Consider the following 18,031-nt stretch of genomic DNA (forward strand, 5'->3'; position numbering starts at 1 on the left):
TTACCCATTCACTTGAATAGGTGTGTCCACAGTTTTGACTGGTACAGCACATCACCCCAAACAGCACTTTTTACTATAGCCCTTTTGTCAGAAGCCATTTCTTTATTTCAGTGTATTTCTCTGTGGCTGTTCACAAAAACTCTGCAAACATTCCCAGATGCTTAATTCCCTACTTTCAAAATCCCTGGGGAATCCAAGCCTTCTCAAAGCCTTATGTATGGTGTAGACAACGCTTCTAAAAGACACTATCAACTCTGACTATAGGTTCTCTTTCGGAACATTTAGAAGCAACACTGAAAGCTGAGAAAGTGCACACAGACATTCAGTATTCTACACTCTTCCAAACTTGGTCACAGTGGCTATACAGCATTTTTAATAGCCAATGTGTCACATACTGCATTTCTTCTCTCAGGCTCTAACTGGGGAGGTCACACTGGGTGAGCCCTGCACATGGGTTGGTGAAGGTAGAACAGGCACATCTCATGTGGGCCACTTCGTCACGATCACTGTCAGACATTGAAATCCACAGTCTAGATCCATTTATTTACATTTAGGCGTCTTTGATAGCAGCACTGCGATCTGGGAAACAACCTTAAAGGACCTCCAGGGCTACCTTGTTTTCTCTCCCTCGATACAGGATTGTTCACAGCTTTTCAGGGATTATCAGCAAACGTTAATGGGAGCTCAAACAGCTGACTGGCTCCAGGAATCGTGCTAGGATTTAGCCACCTGCTATCATGGCAACCCACACCCTAGGTGGCGGACATGCTGAGGAACGGTGTGGAGTGATTTGCATTTCGCAGGACGGGGAGTTTGTGCGCTCCTGCCCTCGTGGGGGAAAAGATGGCATCAAACAAGGTTACTACCTTACGCACAGTTCCCAGCAGGGGGTGGGGCTTCCTTGAACTGGGGTTTTGAGGGCAGAGGTCAGCCAATGGGATTAGCAGATCATGTTACGGCACACAGATGTGGAAGACAGACAGACGAGGAGTGGCACCGGTCCGGAGGTGCCCAAATATAGCGTGACTGACAGGTCGACCTCTGATTAGAGGGGACTGGAACCTTTTTTTTTTATATTCTTGTTTCTTCTACACACTGGAGAAGAAAGGAGATCTATAAATAATTGTACATGTCAGAGGGTTTGTCTTTCTGTGAATGTATGTCTGTGTGTGTGTTTGTCTATCTTTATGTGTGCGTTTGACTGCCTTGGTTTGTTGCGTTTGTACTATTTGTAGAGTATTCCCTTCAGGTTACTGGGTGCTGTTCTTCCTCAGGCGCCCATCTGCCCTGTCAAGAGTGATGAGAGTAGGGCAATGAAAAACAGGTGTGTGAAATGTGTAGATCCCTTCTTTTTCTCCTTTCACCCCCGCTCACCTGACCTCACTAGACTTCACCCCTTCACCTCAATCCACACTCGTCCCACCTCTGAGTGTGAAGAACAACAGGTCACAGCAAGCCTTTTGTTATACAACAATTAATGACGTTAAGATAATGAGCCAATCCTCATTAGATGTAGACAAAAAAAGTGAAAAGAATAAGGATGGTACAGCCAGGAAATTCTGTCCGGTGAAGATAAAAGGTATTTGGCTATGCCCCACAAATCCCCAGTAGCCCCCGTAATCAACCATACGGGTCCTCTCCTAAAAACCTCCTAAAAATCCAAATTAATTAACGATAATGAGGCAACTGATTCAGTAAATCCCTTGATATCGTTATCATTTGTTTGTTCAGTAAATGCCCAAGCCCCAAGTGACTTTCATACATTGAATGTAATCTTATAAAGCTGTAGACAGTCTGGCTCCACCCTAAACTGTATGACTGCAGTTCAATTATTATCTTTTCCCCCCCTCCAGACAACACAAAAACAAAACTGCCTATAATTGAAAGTCCCTCGAGTCAAACATATATTAAAATGCAAAATTGTGAATCATGTAGGTTTCTGAATAATAGATTAAGTAGCCCAATCCTACCAACATTACTTCCCAAAAAAATGTCAACCAAGTTCTGTTTTGTTTTCAATAAATGTTTTGAATAATGCTACAATAGACAAGGTTATATAAAACCTGCCATCGTCCTCTTGTCCACCATCGGTGAATATTTACAGTTAGTCACCCGAACATCTGCATTCTTAAGCAAAAAATAAAACAAGGACCATCTCCTCCCCCTCCTATCACCTAGCCCCACATAGACTGGAGTCAGTTTACACCGGTTTACACAAGATGCGCGATACCTGCCCATTGTGGGAGTTGGATGGCAGTTGCATCGTAATAAGCAGTCTTCAGGCACTGAGCGCCGTGAGCAGACCCAGCATTGGAAGCGCACGCGCTGGCGGTATGTTACGTCCGACTATCTGACGAGTAATCGAAGGTACACAAGAAGCGAATTATACAGCAACTCTGACAGAAACCCTGTCCCTTCCAGCGGTTTATCGGTTAGGAAGAAACGAGAGGACACCACGTATGCGAACAGCAAAACAACAAAAAGTGAGCATGTCATTTTTTATTGATTGAGAAGCACGTTATTCTAAAGGTTCATTAGCCTTTAGATTCTTTTTTAAATGATTACGGAATTATTCACATGGTTTTGAGTAATGTTTAGTGTCCAAATTCGATTAGAAATGGATAGCATTCCGATTTAAAATTACTACCATGTTATAGATGGTTTAATTAACTATAATATTCTATGTAAATTGCCTAATGCAATAACGTAAGAATGCCAGATCGGAATGACTGAGAGAATACTCAAACTGAGATAATTTATACAACTGTGTTCCTTTTACTGAACCGTGGATGTAATTCCTTAGAACAATTTAGCTAAAATGGTCCAGAAGCGCACGCACTGGACACATGTTTGGAAGGGTTAATAAAAAGTCTACCACAAATGAACTGTCCAGGCAACGTGACAACGTGCATCCAAGAGATCCGTGTGTTACTCGGTTGAGAGGTTATGTCAACGGGTCAGTGCCTTAGTAACTGTATAACAATGTAACAAATTGACATTTCAAATACATACAGGGACATACTTACCATAACTGAAGGCAAAGTAGGTGGTTTTGCCCTGCCTGTGGGCATTCATGGGTAAGCAGGATTGCACATCTATTTTAGGCAGTTCCGCCTCCACAAATCCAACTTTTTATTTTAGAAAGTCATATTCTCACGTGCCCAATATAAGCGGCACATTATTAAACCAGTATTGAAGTATTGAGGTATTGTATATCGTTTTTATAGTGATGTGTGTTTGTTGTAGTGCAAAATGGCATTTTAGATGTTTAATGTCAGCTTCGAAGGTAGCGCGGTTGGAGTTGACGGTCTACACTTTCTGGCTCACCAGGAAGTATTGTAGTTCTAGTCGTTTTAATAACGGAATGGCTTCATAATAGACAGCTATTAACCATGTTACTCAAACCCAACTTGCAGTGCACAAGCCACGATACTGAAATAATGATATTCCCTGACTTCAAATTAAGACCAAAAATCCAAATGTGTAATGCAATACATTTTCATTAAATAGCCAATTAAACTGATGGTTTCTTTCATCTATTTAGAATAAAGGGAGAGGTGAGTGAAACAACTTTGTGTTATGATTGATTATCTTTGCACTGATTGGACAAGAGCCAAAGACCTGGGGCCATTAAGATACAATAGTATTTATGTACATGTAAATACTGTATTTACATCTGGATCAAATATAGTGCATGAGAAGTTATGTATGATCAACAAAGCATAACTATTCAAAGCCCTAAAATTGCAACTCCTATTCACAATAACGTAGCTGTAGTGTGAGACAGTGACTTAAACCACTGAACCACTCCGGGCCCCCATCTGCGGTTCCTAATGGGAACGCACTGGAACCTTAAATAAGAAAGATAAGTAATTATCTCAAAGTCATTGTCTTGGGTGGTTCCTTCAGACTTGGGTTAGGCCAGAGCGTTGTGGGGTCTAGGTTCAGTCAGTTGGTTAGTGTGGTGTCACCAGCATGAACCACAGAGGACCAGTCTAAACAACCTGCAGCCGTAGACCAAACGACGGGCACTGCTTGTCTTGTATCCACAAACAAACTTGATGTGATATGTGACTGGGTCTGTGTGTCCAGAGAGGAACCTGTTTATTTTTGCCCTTTAATTATAATGAAGAGAAACTGTGTTTTATGTCAATCGTGCACTGATGTGCTGTTGTTCCTATTGACGATTATTGCGTATTTGTGATACGAACATGGGCTGCTGTGCGAGTGTCATCGCGCTGTATTAATGATGATGAATTATTTAGACTTCCTAGCCATTTATTTGCCCTGAAATACTGTATCCTCCTCCACATAGCCAATTGTTTGATTTGGTATGAGATTACTGGTAGCTGAAGGTATATCAAGGTGTATTCTGTGGTATATTATATTCTTGGCTGCTTTTTATAGATTTGTTAAGGTGGTTGTTGGTTTCTTGAGGACATAAGAAAGTCCTATTTAGGACGACTTATGTTGTTCTGTGGAAGGTTATAGTACCATAGACCTAGCCTTGTCCCAATCACACAGATACAGCTCTTTGTGGATGCATTTGGCCTTCAAAGTCGTCCTTTATGAGACAATCATGTATTTCTGTGGGTTATCTGTATGACAGCAATAGACTGTGTCATCTTTTCTTCTGTTTTTGACTCCTATAATGCAGAGAGTAGCAGTGATCTAGCCTAACACTGCGTGAACTTTTAGTGTCCGCTATGGAACGTTCATAAAAAGCTGGAGCGGCTTCATGTTTCGCCGGCACTGATTTCCCTGCTGTAGTGTGTCGGTTCTGTCTCATTCTGATGCCGATCGCACCAGAGCAGGCAGGGAGGAAAGTGGGAGACCCGCAGGCACAGAGTAGAGAGCTGGCCACACCAACCACCCACCTCAGCCCATTCCGGAGTGATGACAAGCGCCCTGAAATCATTAGGATTGCTAAAATGAATCGTAACATGGGCCCGGCCTACATAGTCAAAGGGCGTGGATTACGGACGCCGTTGGCTGTGGCGGTGGGATCTGACTTACCAAGCAACGTGTTGGTTAGGGCCCCGGAATGTCCCATTTTCCACGGTGACCTTTTCCAGGGGCATCGCGTGTGCGTGCGTGTCATGTTGCCACGTGTTCATCTGTCAGCGCGTGTCCTTGTGGAGTACACAGGTTGGCATTTTTTGGGCCGTGAATCATATGTGCGGGAGACAGATCTGCCCAAGGCAGAAATGATGTGATTTGTTGCCTCGTTGGTGAGGGTGGAGTTACACACATTTCCAGCCTCGTCGCGTTGACCGGCATCAATCCCAACTGCTGAAATACGATGGAAGCCCCCGGTGCTGTTATGGTTTTAATTCACAGTGGGCCACTCACGTCGCTTATCTCTTAAATGTCATGAAAGCCACAGTCGCTTTTCACTGACTTGCCATATTTTCCCTGGCAGCACTGTCTTGTAAACAGTAATTTACTCAAATGAAAATCATTGGTTTGTACGTGTCATGTCCTATTCTCTGACATGAAAATAGAGCATTTGTTTTGCCTAATCCCTGTCCTGTTGCAAGGTTGCCATGAAAAGCCCCCTTGTTACGGAGGGAAGCTGCTCAGGCTCCTAATTAGAGGGTAACAGGTCCTGTGACATCACCTTCCCCAGGGCGGTGTGCGTGCGTCCCTGCGTCTTTTGCCCGCGCGTGTGTGAGAGTGTGTGTGAGTGTGAGAGAATGAGAGACAGCTGGTTTGAGACATTTGACATCCACCGCTGTGTGAGACTTCAAACACCCACCGTCTTCAGACAAACTCTCCGGAGGGGAGCTTATAATTTCACTTTATTGTTCCTGTTGCCTGGTTTGGCACATCGTGACCACCATCCGTGGGAACATCCACACTAGTGGTTCAGAGGAACAAAAGACTTAGACGATGGCCTGCAAATGGTGTGTTTTTCTGAAACCTAGACTCAACTCAAGCTGCAAAAGAAATCCACCTAACAGCCAATATAAATCTTATCATGACCTTGATTTTTCCCAGAGGATGCGTCTTTATTGTAGTAGTTAATTTCTGCTGCAATTTGGTTACTGCTGATCGAGTTGCTATTTCACCTCAGTCAAAATGTGTTATTCAATACTCACATTTCTGTTTTGACTGTACAATAACAGTGCCCCTCCAGAATCTCCGGTGGAGGCACAACAAGTCGTATCTTCATCACTGTCCATCTAGCCAATTAATAATTAATAGTCGATAACTAAATCCTGGCAGATGGTGCGTCCTTCCATCTCTTGCCAGTCCCCGATGAGGTGATGACAGCTGTGAGAGCGCCTCTCCCTCTCACTCTCACATCCCTGTAATTGTTCACAGGCCTGCTGGGTACCCCCGTGGATCTGCCACATCTAATCACAGTCCCCCACAGAGCCATAATGTCCGCTCAGTTGCCCACGCGCGACACAGCCCGGACCCTTCGACCATAGGCAACTGAGAGGCAAGGGCCCTAATGGGCAGACTCCTACGTCTCCAACTGTCTCAGTGGACTCCGTGGATGTGTGCTGAGTCCTGGTGACTCCGACGGGGTAGGAGGCGAGGAGCGGGAACGAGGGCTCTGTTTCCTGTGGCTGTCAGTGGCTGTTTGCGGAGACATCGGCCAACGACAAGGTAACGGGAGAAGACAGCTGGCAGGTTCAGTGGGAGTGACACACTGTGAGAGTACATGGCAGGAAGGGGAGTCTATGTTCCAGAGGGTTGACCCTCACATCTCGTTTCCCACATTGGTCGAATTCTTTATTCGGTTCGGAAATATCCGAAAAAATTGGAGTCCCTGTTAAGTATAGAAGGGCAAGTGTTGTAAGTGCTTAGCGGGGGATGTGTAATGTTTCATGTTTTAGCCGTTACATTTCAAAAATGCATTAGCCCTTTTCCTCGGGGTATGTTGAAAGAAAAGCTAACAGGGCCGTATTGGTTTTTCCGTCCCGTTGATAACCAAGTCTGTCACATTGGTGGTGTGTTGGTGATAAGTGACTGGCAGCCTGCATTCTGGGTCGGTAAATACCTTATCCAGGTCAGGGTACTGATCCATAGCGGTGCAGATAGCCAATCAGGGGGAGCTGTGTGAAATGACCTTTTACTGGCCCTCTAACACCTGGAGGATTCTATAACAGCCTGAACTTCTGGCGGGAGTATCACTTCAATGCTGTCAGGCGGTTTTGGGGTCCATTTTATGTTCTGTTGTACCATTCTAGAGGTTCCAATGGGCACATTGCCCCGTGCTTTGCCTTTTTTGTATTATTCAATGTGAATCCAAATAGTAGAGGTTTTATTTAGTAACTAAATGGTTAAATGTCGAAGAGCAGCTCAAAATACAGAGGTTGGGTTGAGACAGTAAATCTTAGCTGTGTTTTTTTGTGCTCAGCCTTCATCAAATAGAGAAAAAGGTCAAGTGAGTGTTGTAATCCCAGCGTAAAGAGAAAAGACAAGCCCAGAAACACTCTCGCTGTCTTGTGGGACATTCCCTCACAGGCTCTCCAAATGGGCCGGTCGTATGCTTCAGAAGATCTTTTAACACTTCGAAACCACTAGAAACTAGCATAATGCTCCTTCATCCAGTTCAGCCGACTTAGTGGACTCAAACCTCTGGCCAGTTAAAGAGTTCACACCAGCTGAGACCTTAATGATGGCTCACTCTGGGTGAACAGACCTTCGTCATTTCACACTCTATGGGGCTTGAAGGATGTGCCTAGATTGATGTGTGTCTACAGTGCTCTGTATACAATTCCGGGGGGGGGGGGGGGGGGTCACTGCTTCATTCCCACATACCCAGCAGTCTTGCGTTATGTTTTCCAGAACGTTAGCGTTAACTCACGTAAGACATGTTGGCATTTATTGATGTAAAAGAGGTGGTCACTGTTCAGATTGTGTACACAAAGTTATCCAGACCCAGAATGGAGGCCCCTGCCCTTATACCCACCTTGGAACGAATTGGACCCCAGCTGCATTCCCTGTAAGCGCCCTGACCAGAAAGATCATAGGGCTTTATAAAGGATTTGCTCTGTATTATCCAGTTTTGTAATATTTTCTTGTTAGGTTCCCAGCAAACACAATGTCCTCCCTCTGACTGTACGAGGTCCCTGGTCAGCACTGAGCATCATAGCAGAGGCTTAACATTCCGGCGGTGCCCTGTAGACAGAGTGTGGATCAGGTGTCATCATTCTGTGGTCCAACTGATCAGGCAGTCATGGGCTGGATCTGTTTCCAGGGTTGTGTCCGCGGAGAAGACAAAGAGAATGTATGTTCTGCCAAGGCATAATACCTTTCACTTTCGGTAGTTCCATTTGTCCCGATGGACGTAATTGAAAACCAAATATGCAAGTCCAGGCTGATCTATGCCTGGCCACTGTGACTCCATCGCATTGGAAACAAGCTTTATACGTGTATAGATTAACAGCAAAGCGCAGTAACACATTTTTTTTTTTGCAGCGTCTGTAGCATTTTTGCTATGTTACCAAACGTGCTTTTTTCTCTCGTGTATATTAGGCCTTTTATATTCACCATGCTAACGGTCAACTGTGAGTCATTGGGTTTAATAGGTCAACGTGCTGTGGTTATCAGTGGAACCATGAGGCTGTCTGGGCCTGCTGGTGGAAAAGGAGGCAGTCTGGTCTGTTAATTAAACTTAATATAGTCTTGATAGAAAGTCTTCCCATCTTATCTTAGCTGTTTCAATCTTTATTAGCTTTGGATGGGTGTAAGAGCCGATAAGCTGTTGACCAGGGATGGCAATCAATCCTATAGTTCAGGTGCCCTTTGAATAGCTCATCAGGGATGATCACTGCTTATTAGCAAGCTTGGCTCAGTCAGCGCAAATGGCTGTACTGATGAGGCAACCTTGATTATTGTGAATTGAACATTGTACTTGTCTAGACGTGTAGGACCTATCTTATCTTAAACAGCTAATCTAATATAAATACCATATTCGACTAACAGCGAGAGGTGAGACTGTAAAGTTCAAATTAAAAGAGCTGTGGTCCTTGGTCTCTTTTGGCATGTATATGCAACGACGCTCCTCTCACTTCTTCCATTGATTAGTTTGGAATGACAAAAGAGCCATTCAGTCATTTAGTGAGTCAAGTGGGCAACTCATCTGCTTTATTGTAGGGAGGCGGCTTATTGAGGTGGGGGTCCCTTAAGCCCACCCCCCACCCCCATGACCTGATGCCCCCCGTGCATGACAGTGGATGGGCCTTGAGGTATCTTCCATCCCCCAACATTCCCCGGGTCCTGCCCGCCAGCCATACATCAACTTGCTAATGGCCTAATGGTACTCAAGGCCTCACAAAGGTGCTGGCATTCATGGCGCGACCCCGGCTTTGTCTGTTGGGCCCGTTGGAGGGGTGGCCCGGCTCCGTCTCCATTTCACTTTATTTATCGTGTTTTGGTTCTTGTTGGTGTTTGTCCTCTTACAGTGAGATGGAGAAGTCCAGGTCTTCCCCTTCTTATCTAGCAGACCCAGAGAGAGACATTGTTTGAAGCCACTGATAACAATCGCATGCAGTCTACGGCCCAGGAGGGTTTACAGGCTTTTCTGTAGTATTGGTTAATGGCCGAACAGGACTGAACCGTTAATTTGGACCATAGCGATCTTAGGCCTTATGTTCAGGCATAGCAGGGTCAAGCTGGGGTGGGGGGGCCTCTATAGAATGTACAGATGTAATAGAGTAGTTGGATACCCCTGAAAAGGTCTTGGTTAAAATGTGACCATTTTATAAAGTTTTTTTTATAAAGTCAAATGGTGAGGGACTCTAGCATCTTATAGAGAAGCCAGATGTTTTGAAAGGGCAGAAAGAAAAGGAAGATTACAGGAAAAGAAAAAGGAGAAAAGAGAGGAGGTAAATAGTGATTACTCGTCCTCTCGTAGATTCTTTACCACAGACATCCCTCATTAGTGGGGGATTGGTTTGACAGGTCAAAATAGATTTAAAGTATTTCAAAGTTGTTCAGTGAGAATTTATGAATTTCTTACTGTATCTTCTGTTTAAAAGTGAAACTCGTCGTGACCTTTTAAGCTGTGGACAGATAGTTTTCTTTGCTATGTCACCTCTTGACCAGCTGCATAATTGGTGGGTGGTGGAAGAAACCTCATGAACCAAACAAACACTTCCTGTGTTTGAGATCTCTCTCCCCCACCAGAGTAATCAACAGTATCCGCTGCCATCGTTTTACTCTTCGTAGACCTACAGTATATTACCCCTAGCGGTCATTTTACTCCAAATAGTAGCTTGAAACAAGTTATTTTACTAGGAACCTAGGTCATACCCATTAACCAAGCAGCCCGAATACAGCCATTGATTTAAAGCCAAATTGAGCGAGCCATTTGTGGTGTGAACATCCCTGGTGTGACCCCGCCGGTCACGCATCGCCGGCCCTCTTTCTGCGCTCGTTGCTCTCCCGGTCTAGGGCTCCGGTTGTCTATCTGGTCCAGAGGTTCTGAGGCAGCATGACACAGAACATCTGGTTCCTCTTACAGGCATCACAGGGCGCCTGGTTAAGCCTCCCCTGCAGGCGGGCCGGCAGCTTCACAGAGTAAAAGAGGGATGGAGGGAGAGAAAAAAGAGAGAGAGAGACGTACGAACGTCAGGGAGATGAGGGGAACGGGAATGGTTAATAGCCTCCCACTGTGAGAGGAGAAGGGGAGTCGGGGCGGAAGCTGGGCCAAGGCGCTGGAAGAGGAGAAACGTGGTGCCACAGCTGTCAGACTCCTCAAAGGGGACAGGATCACCGTGAAGGGTGCTGGGTACTCATTTAGTCTTATTAGAGTCAATGGAGTTAATGGAGGCTATTGTCTGACTGTAAATCCAGGTGGGTGCACTCCTCTGTCTCATTATGTTTGCATGAGCGTGTTTATCCGCGTGTCTGTGTGTGTGTGGGTATATGTGCCTGTGTGTGTGTGTGTGTGTGTGTGTGTGCGCGCGTGTGTGTGTGTGTGCTTGAAGCTGGTCCACTGACCTGTTCTCATACATTGCGGCTCAAAATCCTCCTGCCTATTTTGGAACGCAGTGTGTGTCCAGAAGAAAGATGATCAAACATCAATGTAGGCCACTGGCTGTCTAAAGGCATGTCCGCTGCTAAGATATAAATAGTGTCCCAGAACAACCGAAGGCTAGCATTGTGATTTACATTGATCTCAGTTGTAGTGCTTGTGTTGCTCAAAGCTAGAGATAACCTCTGAACAGACTGGCCGCCTCGCTTCAAAACAACTGATGTCATATCCAATGAATGTGACGCCTTCAGAAGACTTTCGCATTTAAAACATCGGATGGATTTTCGTTCACCAGGTCTCGAAGGCAATGTGGTTTATACTTTCACCGGCCATATGTTCATCTTTGTGTTGTCATGTAACATGTTTTATGTGTATTATCTGAACTTTTGACAGGCAAAATCCTGTGGTCACACTTTGGTCGCCCTTTTAGTTGTGTTGGTCATAGCCAAAGCCACAGTCTACTCCATAGACAAACTCTGTGGAACCTTAATTTAAATTGGATTAAAACAGCCACGCGTTCACGGAAAGATCGGGGTTATTAGTCCAGGTTTTGAGTTCATATCAGGGTTAGCCCAGGCCTCCTGGTTTACAGTCCTGCTGTCTGATGGAGCACAGACCCTCTTTCCTCCTTTTTCCCTTCCTTTTCTTCTCCCAGGTCCTTTCCCAGGTTAGGTGCTTTCCGCTCTTGACACCTGTTGTGATTTTTGCGCACTGCTTATTGTAAACAATGGGTGCCTTTCCTGGATTTGCCTGCATGACATCTGGAAAGTGTAGCCCCCCCCCCCCCCCTCCAGACTGAATTTATAGTAGTAGGCCTCCTAGGCACTTAGATAGAAGGGTCAAGGGGGGAGGGGGGACCAAGGCAAGGTGGGGGGGTTGGAAGGCAGAGAGGCTGCCTAAACCACCAGGTAGGCCCCTGTCGTTGTGTAAGGCTGCCTGTAATTAGCCGTCTTGCAAATCCTTGGGACTCTGTGAAAGTCCTGGGGGTTTGTTTTGTTACAGTCATAGGAACTTATTTAAAAGTGTCTGGAGGAATGTTTTCTTTGCTGTTGAACAATACCCCAAAGAAAATCCTTAACCATAATGTTATGTACAAAACTAGTGATTTAATGTAATTGATTTGTTCTTGCATAGTAGCTGTCTGTGGTCACTAATGGGGATGAAGTTGGAACTCTGTGTGTAACTCACAGATACAGAGGCTTGTCCTGCCAGAAAGAGAATGCTAGTGACTTCATTGCTATTTTTCACAGTAAAAGAAAGTGCCAAAAAGGACTTTTCTATGTTTTTGTTTCACACCTCAGGCCTCACTAAACAATTCCACTCTGACTCTCCATTTGTCTCCATCAAAGCACATTTGGATTGGCCGGATTCCTAATACTTTTAGAAGCAGCCACCACCTGTGGCCATCAGATTTCTAGAAGCTTCTGAGTTTTCAGCCACGTCTGCTTAGTCCTGTAGCGCACATGGCAGCCTATCTTCGCTTTTTGTTTTTACACGAACGAGAATAGAATGTGGACTCTCCAAAAGGCCAGATAATCTGCAAACCAACTGTGTATACTGGAAAGCGTTCATCTGCAGGGCACAGCCTTATTTCCTCATGCTGACACACACACACACACACACAGTACAAAAACACGATAACTGTGTTACGATGTTCTTCAGATATTATTAGATTCAATGTGGTATAGGCTGCTATCTCTTCATAGACCCAACCTCATCCCTTCCCGTCCTTTCCCCCCATAAAAAGCAGCCTTGACTTTTTATGTCATTAAGATTTTTTGATCCAGTAACTGTGGGTTTAGTTTCATTTACCTTTCATTTGGGTGTTATTGCTTTGGAGAAGCTGTTCTGCTGAAACTGTGAGAGGGTTATTGCATTGGGAGTGTATGGTTTACTCATCAGTTTTCTTTTGCCAGGTGTTTCAATATTAATGGATTATTGTGTTAGTGTTCAGTGCAGCTGTCAACGTTGCATGTTCAGGAGTAATATTTTAGGAAGTGGTCTTAGGTTATTCCACTTGTGCACATAGGTTTACACCATTTTCTCACAACTATATGTTTGTACAAATGTTTGTGCTGAGGTTTTGCTAGCATTCATGTATCCTACTAAAAATATAATTGCTCGTAAAATGTAATTTTCTGTTTATTGTAGAGCCCTCAGCTCTGTGCATGTGTTGTAGATTGGCCCAGTTTTTCCCCCTAGACACAGACCTTATTCCAGCTATGACTACTGCCTGGACACAGGACTTATTTCAGCCATAACTATAGCCTGGACACAGGACTTATTCCAGCTATGACTATAGCCTGGACACAGGACTTATTTCAGCCATAACTATAGCCTGGACACAGGACTTATTCCAGCTATGACTATAGCCTGGACACAGGACTTATTCCAGCTATGACTATAGCCTGGACACAGGACTTATTCCAGCTATGACTATAGCCTGGACACAGGACTTATTCCAGCTATGACTATAGCCTGGACACAGTGTGAGCTTTGGGACTACTGTGACTCTTTGCCATATGCTCACTGTTTCCATGTCTGCCGTACAGGAGAAAAGTAGCCCATGCTAACACCTGTCTTCTGTTCTTTCTGCTTGTCTTTTTCTTCCAGGGACTGTGAATGCAGGTGAGGACAAGTCCCTCATATATTCGTCTGTACACCTGTCCGTCAAAGTCTAAAGTGTCCCGGTGCCGCCCACCCTCAGGTCACTTCAACCGCGACAGAGGCAAACAATAGCAGTCCTTCAACCCAGCCTACCTCAGACTGCCTGCCTTCACAAGGCAAATATTTGAGGGCATTAGAGCTCATTTCCGAGGGCTAACCTTCAGTGAAAAGATCAACAGAGAAAGAGAGATTGCTCAGAGAGAGTGAGAGAGAGAGAGGAAGAAAGGAAAAAATAGTAACCCTTTCAAAGTGAACTCTTCCTGCTATTTCTGTTGCACTGTGGGCAGGAGAACGTCTCATTTGGGAGTGCTCTTGGCTGGCGGCAAAAGGATTTCCCTGTGCCCTGCCCGTCTATCCAAATGCCTGTTTAAATACTGGATAGAGATAACAATTTGTCTGGGCTCCAGCAGTGCCCAAAGAGAAACTAACTAACTATAGCAAGCTCCGCAACAGACTTTGCCTCTATGGTTCCAAAATTGCTACCTATCCAGATCCTCTTAAGAGACTTTTCAGAACTGTGAGCGAAAACGGGAGCTGTTATGCTTTAGTTCCAAAGCCAAAAACTTACTGAAATCCTCCCATCTGACCACAAATCGAAAGGGCCGACAACAGATCCTGAGGGGAAAACCTTCCGCCACTAGCTGCAGGTAAGCTCAGACATTTTAGGGCTGCTGTTTTGATGTCTTTACCCAGAAGTGTGGACCGCCATGAAGCCGCTGACACCCATCGGTTCCCCTTCCCCTCTGAGGCTGCTCAACAAGGGCCCGGACTACCTCCGCAGGCAGATGGACGGCGGGGAACGGGGCCGCTCCATCAGCGCCGTTGAGAGGCTGGAGGCTGACAAGGCCAAGTACGTCAAGAGCCAGCAGGTCATCAACACCAAACAGGAGCCTGTGCTGGTGCCCTGCACCCCACCTCCTCCTCCCCGCCGACTGCTTACAGTGCCCGCGTCCATCGCCCCGCTCCTCACTCCGCGCAGATCCTCAGCCCCTCTCTCCACCACAACCGGCCCCCTCGGCGTACGAGACGAGAATGACAACGAGGACTCCAGAAAGGAGAACCGGAGGACCTCGGTGGACGTGGAGGCGCGGAACAGGTGTAACGCCAACAAAGGGATACCCCCCAGCCCCAGGACACAGAGAGCCCCCGCCTCCGTACCCCTGGTGGCCCCGCACAGCGCCCCCGTCCTGAGGAGGAGCACCGGCAAGCGAATGCTTCGCCCAGACTCCTTGGTCATCTACCGGCAAAAGAAAGAGTGCAAAAGCCCAACTAGCGGTGGCGTTGTCATGGGAAACGCTAACATGGACATAAAGGGGTACAACTTTGTCCGCCGCCTTTTCCAGGGGTCCATGCGGGAGAAGACTGGAGGGAGTGAGGGAGCCACCCAGAAAATGGTGATCAGCGAGGAGAAACCTCCGTCACGGGATGGTGACTCACGCATGTCCTGGACCAATGACAAAGACACCATGGATGGGGGACAGGGAAGGACGGGTAGCCGGAGGTCCAGTAAGACGGAGCACGAGCGCTCACCGCTGCCCAGCCCTGGGTTCAGTACTGGCTTCAGCCCTGGGTTCAGTCCGGGCCTCAGCCCTGGGTTCAGTCCTGGCATTAGCCCTGGTAGTAGTGGCCTAAGCCACGGCACCGCCAATGACACAAGTGACTGCAGCGCCGAAAGTGAACCCAGCGACAATGAGACAGACATTTGGAAGCGGGCGCCCCCGCGGCGACGTCCTGGACTGCAGCGCTCCAAGTCGGACCTGCTTCTGCGCTGCTCGGTAGCACTGTCCGACCAGGAGCGCTTCTTTGACTTTTGCGGGCTGGACTTGGACTTGGTGGAGCGGCTGGGGCCCGAGAATTTTCTGGGCGGGGCCAGCGATGTAGACACACTGTCATTGGTGCTGAGGAGCGTGGGGGGTGGGGGAGGGGGATCCGAGCCCAGCGAGTTCTCCCGTCACTCGGGTGAAGCGGGGCTCTTCCAGGAAGAGGTGGCCGAGAAGCAGAATACTGGGGTGTCAATCATCGAGAGGAATGCCCGCGTCATCAAATGGCTTTACAGCTGCAAAAACGCAGCACAGGAGGGGCCAAAAGAGTCCACTGTTTAGACATGAACACTCCCCCTTCCAATAAGGACATGTTCCTTTTGACTGAAGAAGAGAGCCTTTGTCATTGTACTGTAACGTATAGTCTTCTGACAGATTGATCTGCTGTATTTATATATCTATGGAAAGTGGGAGGGGCTTGGAAGGGCTGCACCTTCTTTTAGAGCGGGAGGATTTAGCCCCACAGATGTTTCAGTGTCAATGAGTGTGTGATTTGTGCTGGATACAGCTGTCCCACTAACTTTGCCTGTCTTAACCAACAGGTCGATCTTTACTGACTGACAATAAGGCACATACATATGGAAACATTGGGCACAGATAGGGCGGTTATTTAGCGCTGTGGATGCAAAACTACACACGCTCCTTTTGAACAAATGAATAATTTAGAATGGAAAACCACTAAGCTTTTTTCCCCCTGAGCTTGAGAACTGTTGTGTGATTGCTGAAGACACTGTGAGTAGCTCCTTCCCAACTGTCCCCGGTTAGTTTGGGTGTTGCTTTGACTTTTTTTAAACGCAGGCGTTGGAACAAACATGCAAGGGACCCCTGTGGGGTTGTTTAATGCACTGAACTGGATGCTGTGAGGGAGAAAGAGAGAGGGACAGAGAAAGAGAGAGAGGAAGGAGAGATGGAAAGAGAAAGAGAAGGGAGGGTTAAAAAGAGGAAGGGGAAATTTGGGGCGGGGGGGTGAACTGGGAGGGAGATACCTTTTAAAGATACTTTCTCTCCTGTTAAACAAGAATAATTTTCTTAGAGAACACAACCTGCACAGTGGTACGTAGGATCAGTTCTATTGACTCTACAGCACATCCGATTCCCACTCCAAAGAATGCTAACTCTTGCACAGCAACTACTGACCACATTAGCCGTGACAATTGTTATTGATTTGGACAGCTACAGCTATACATCTGGCTGTCAATAAACTCTGAATTCTCTTGCTAATTCTGTAACCTACATTGTTCCTATTACAGGATAGGAATTAAATATGCTATATTCCTGTGAAATCGGTCAATTCCTTGAGTGTAGAAGCATTTTGTTTTAATTTGCTACCCCAGAAATGTTAAAGGTCATTTTCAATTCCAATTTCAAACTAAGATTATTTTCTTGTTTTCATGTAACTTGTTCAAGTCAAAGTATCAGTGCACCAAATAGTCCAGGATATGACTTCACAGAACTGATTTACCAAGTACACAAGACCTTCTGGTCAGTGGGGTTGGTTTCACTGGGGCCAATCTGGAGACTTCGGCAGAGGACAGTAAGGTGGGGGGTCTCCCTCTCCTCCTCTACCTCAAATAATCATGCATCCTACCTAGGGTTGAACAATTCCAGCAACTTTAAATAATGGGTTTTCCCAAAGTCTTGGTAAAGGATTCCCAGTGGTAATAATAAAAAATCAGGAACCCCCCCTACCAGGGAATTTATTGGAGGTTACTGGAATTTCACAGCCCTAATCCTACCTCACTTCATCAATCAGAACGTAAGAGTTTCCGTCTGTGTTTCAGAGATGAATCAGTCAGTGAGGCACCCATTTATCTCCTGTAAAGTGTCACGTTGATCAGGGGTCTCCTAGAGATACCTCTGAAAAATGGGCTGGAGGTCTGTGGTGGTGCTGGTATGTATGAGTTACACTGTGACCCAGAGGGATGGTTTGAGGCATCGGGTTGAGTAATATTGGACCTGGTGAAGGTCACATGATAGGCTACAGTAGTAGTAAATCAACAACACGTCCCTCCAATAGGCCGTTCGTAGTACGACAGCCAAACCGTCTGGACCCTCACTTTAAAAACAACGGTTATGCTTTATGGTTCAACTGGAAGCGTGTCGGAATATCCTCTGACAACGTTCTCTTGCATGTTTACGAAAAAGAAATGTTTCAGTCTAAGTTTTACTTTCTATATATCAGAGGTTTAGTTTTTATTCCAAAGACAAATGTGTATGTATATGGTGCACAGAAAATTAAAAGAATAAAATCATATATGAAACTTGAATGTTTTTTTCTTATTTGTTTTCATTAAACATAAAACCATTCAATACATGAAGCACATATTGCCATTTCAACACTGAATGACAAAAACATCTGACTTATACGCTGTGGTGACTTCATTCACTTTCTAACATTGCAATCATCATTAAAGTGTTACAAACTATTGCTAAACATTTACACGCCATCTGTTCTTTACAGAAGAATAATAACCAGCCTTATTTTGGGAAGAAGAAAGCTCTGTAAGACAAAATGTGCCTATTGCAATTAAGATTGGCCACTAGATTA

The 18,031-nt window shown here is 45.7% G+C and overlaps 1 protein-coding gene across 2 annotated transcripts; it reads left to right on the forward strand.

The window, feature by feature from the left end:
* The first annotated feature begins 2,199 nt into the window (after positions 1-2,199).
* On the forward strand, positions 2,200-17,744 carry si:ch211-107n13.1 (FAM110_N and FAM110_C domain-containing protein). 2 transcript variants are annotated; one of them, XM_010901049.5, is made up of 2 exons: positions 2,200-2,483; positions 13,610-17,744. In XM_010901049.5, the coding sequence occupies exon 2, from the start codon at positions 14,371-14,373 to the stop codon at positions 15,763-15,765; it is 1,395 nt and encodes a 464-aa protein (XP_010899351.4). In that variant the 5' UTR covers positions 2,200-2,483; positions 13,610-14,370; the 3' UTR covers positions 15,766-17,744. The 2 variants fall into 2 exon arrangements, with proteins under 2 accessions (XP_010899351.4, XP_034144545.1); XM_034288654.1 differs by lacking the exon at positions 2,200-2,483 and adding an exon at positions 10,469-10,815.
* The last annotated feature ends 287 nt before the right edge of the window (positions 17,745-18,031 follow it).

This window comes from Esox lucius, chromosome 20 (assembly GCF_011004845.1).
Source record: "Esox lucius isolate fEsoLuc1 chromosome 20, fEsoLuc1.pri, whole genome shotgun sequence".
NCBI lineage: Eukaryota > Metazoa > Chordata > Actinopteri > Esociformes > Esocidae > Esox > Esox lucius.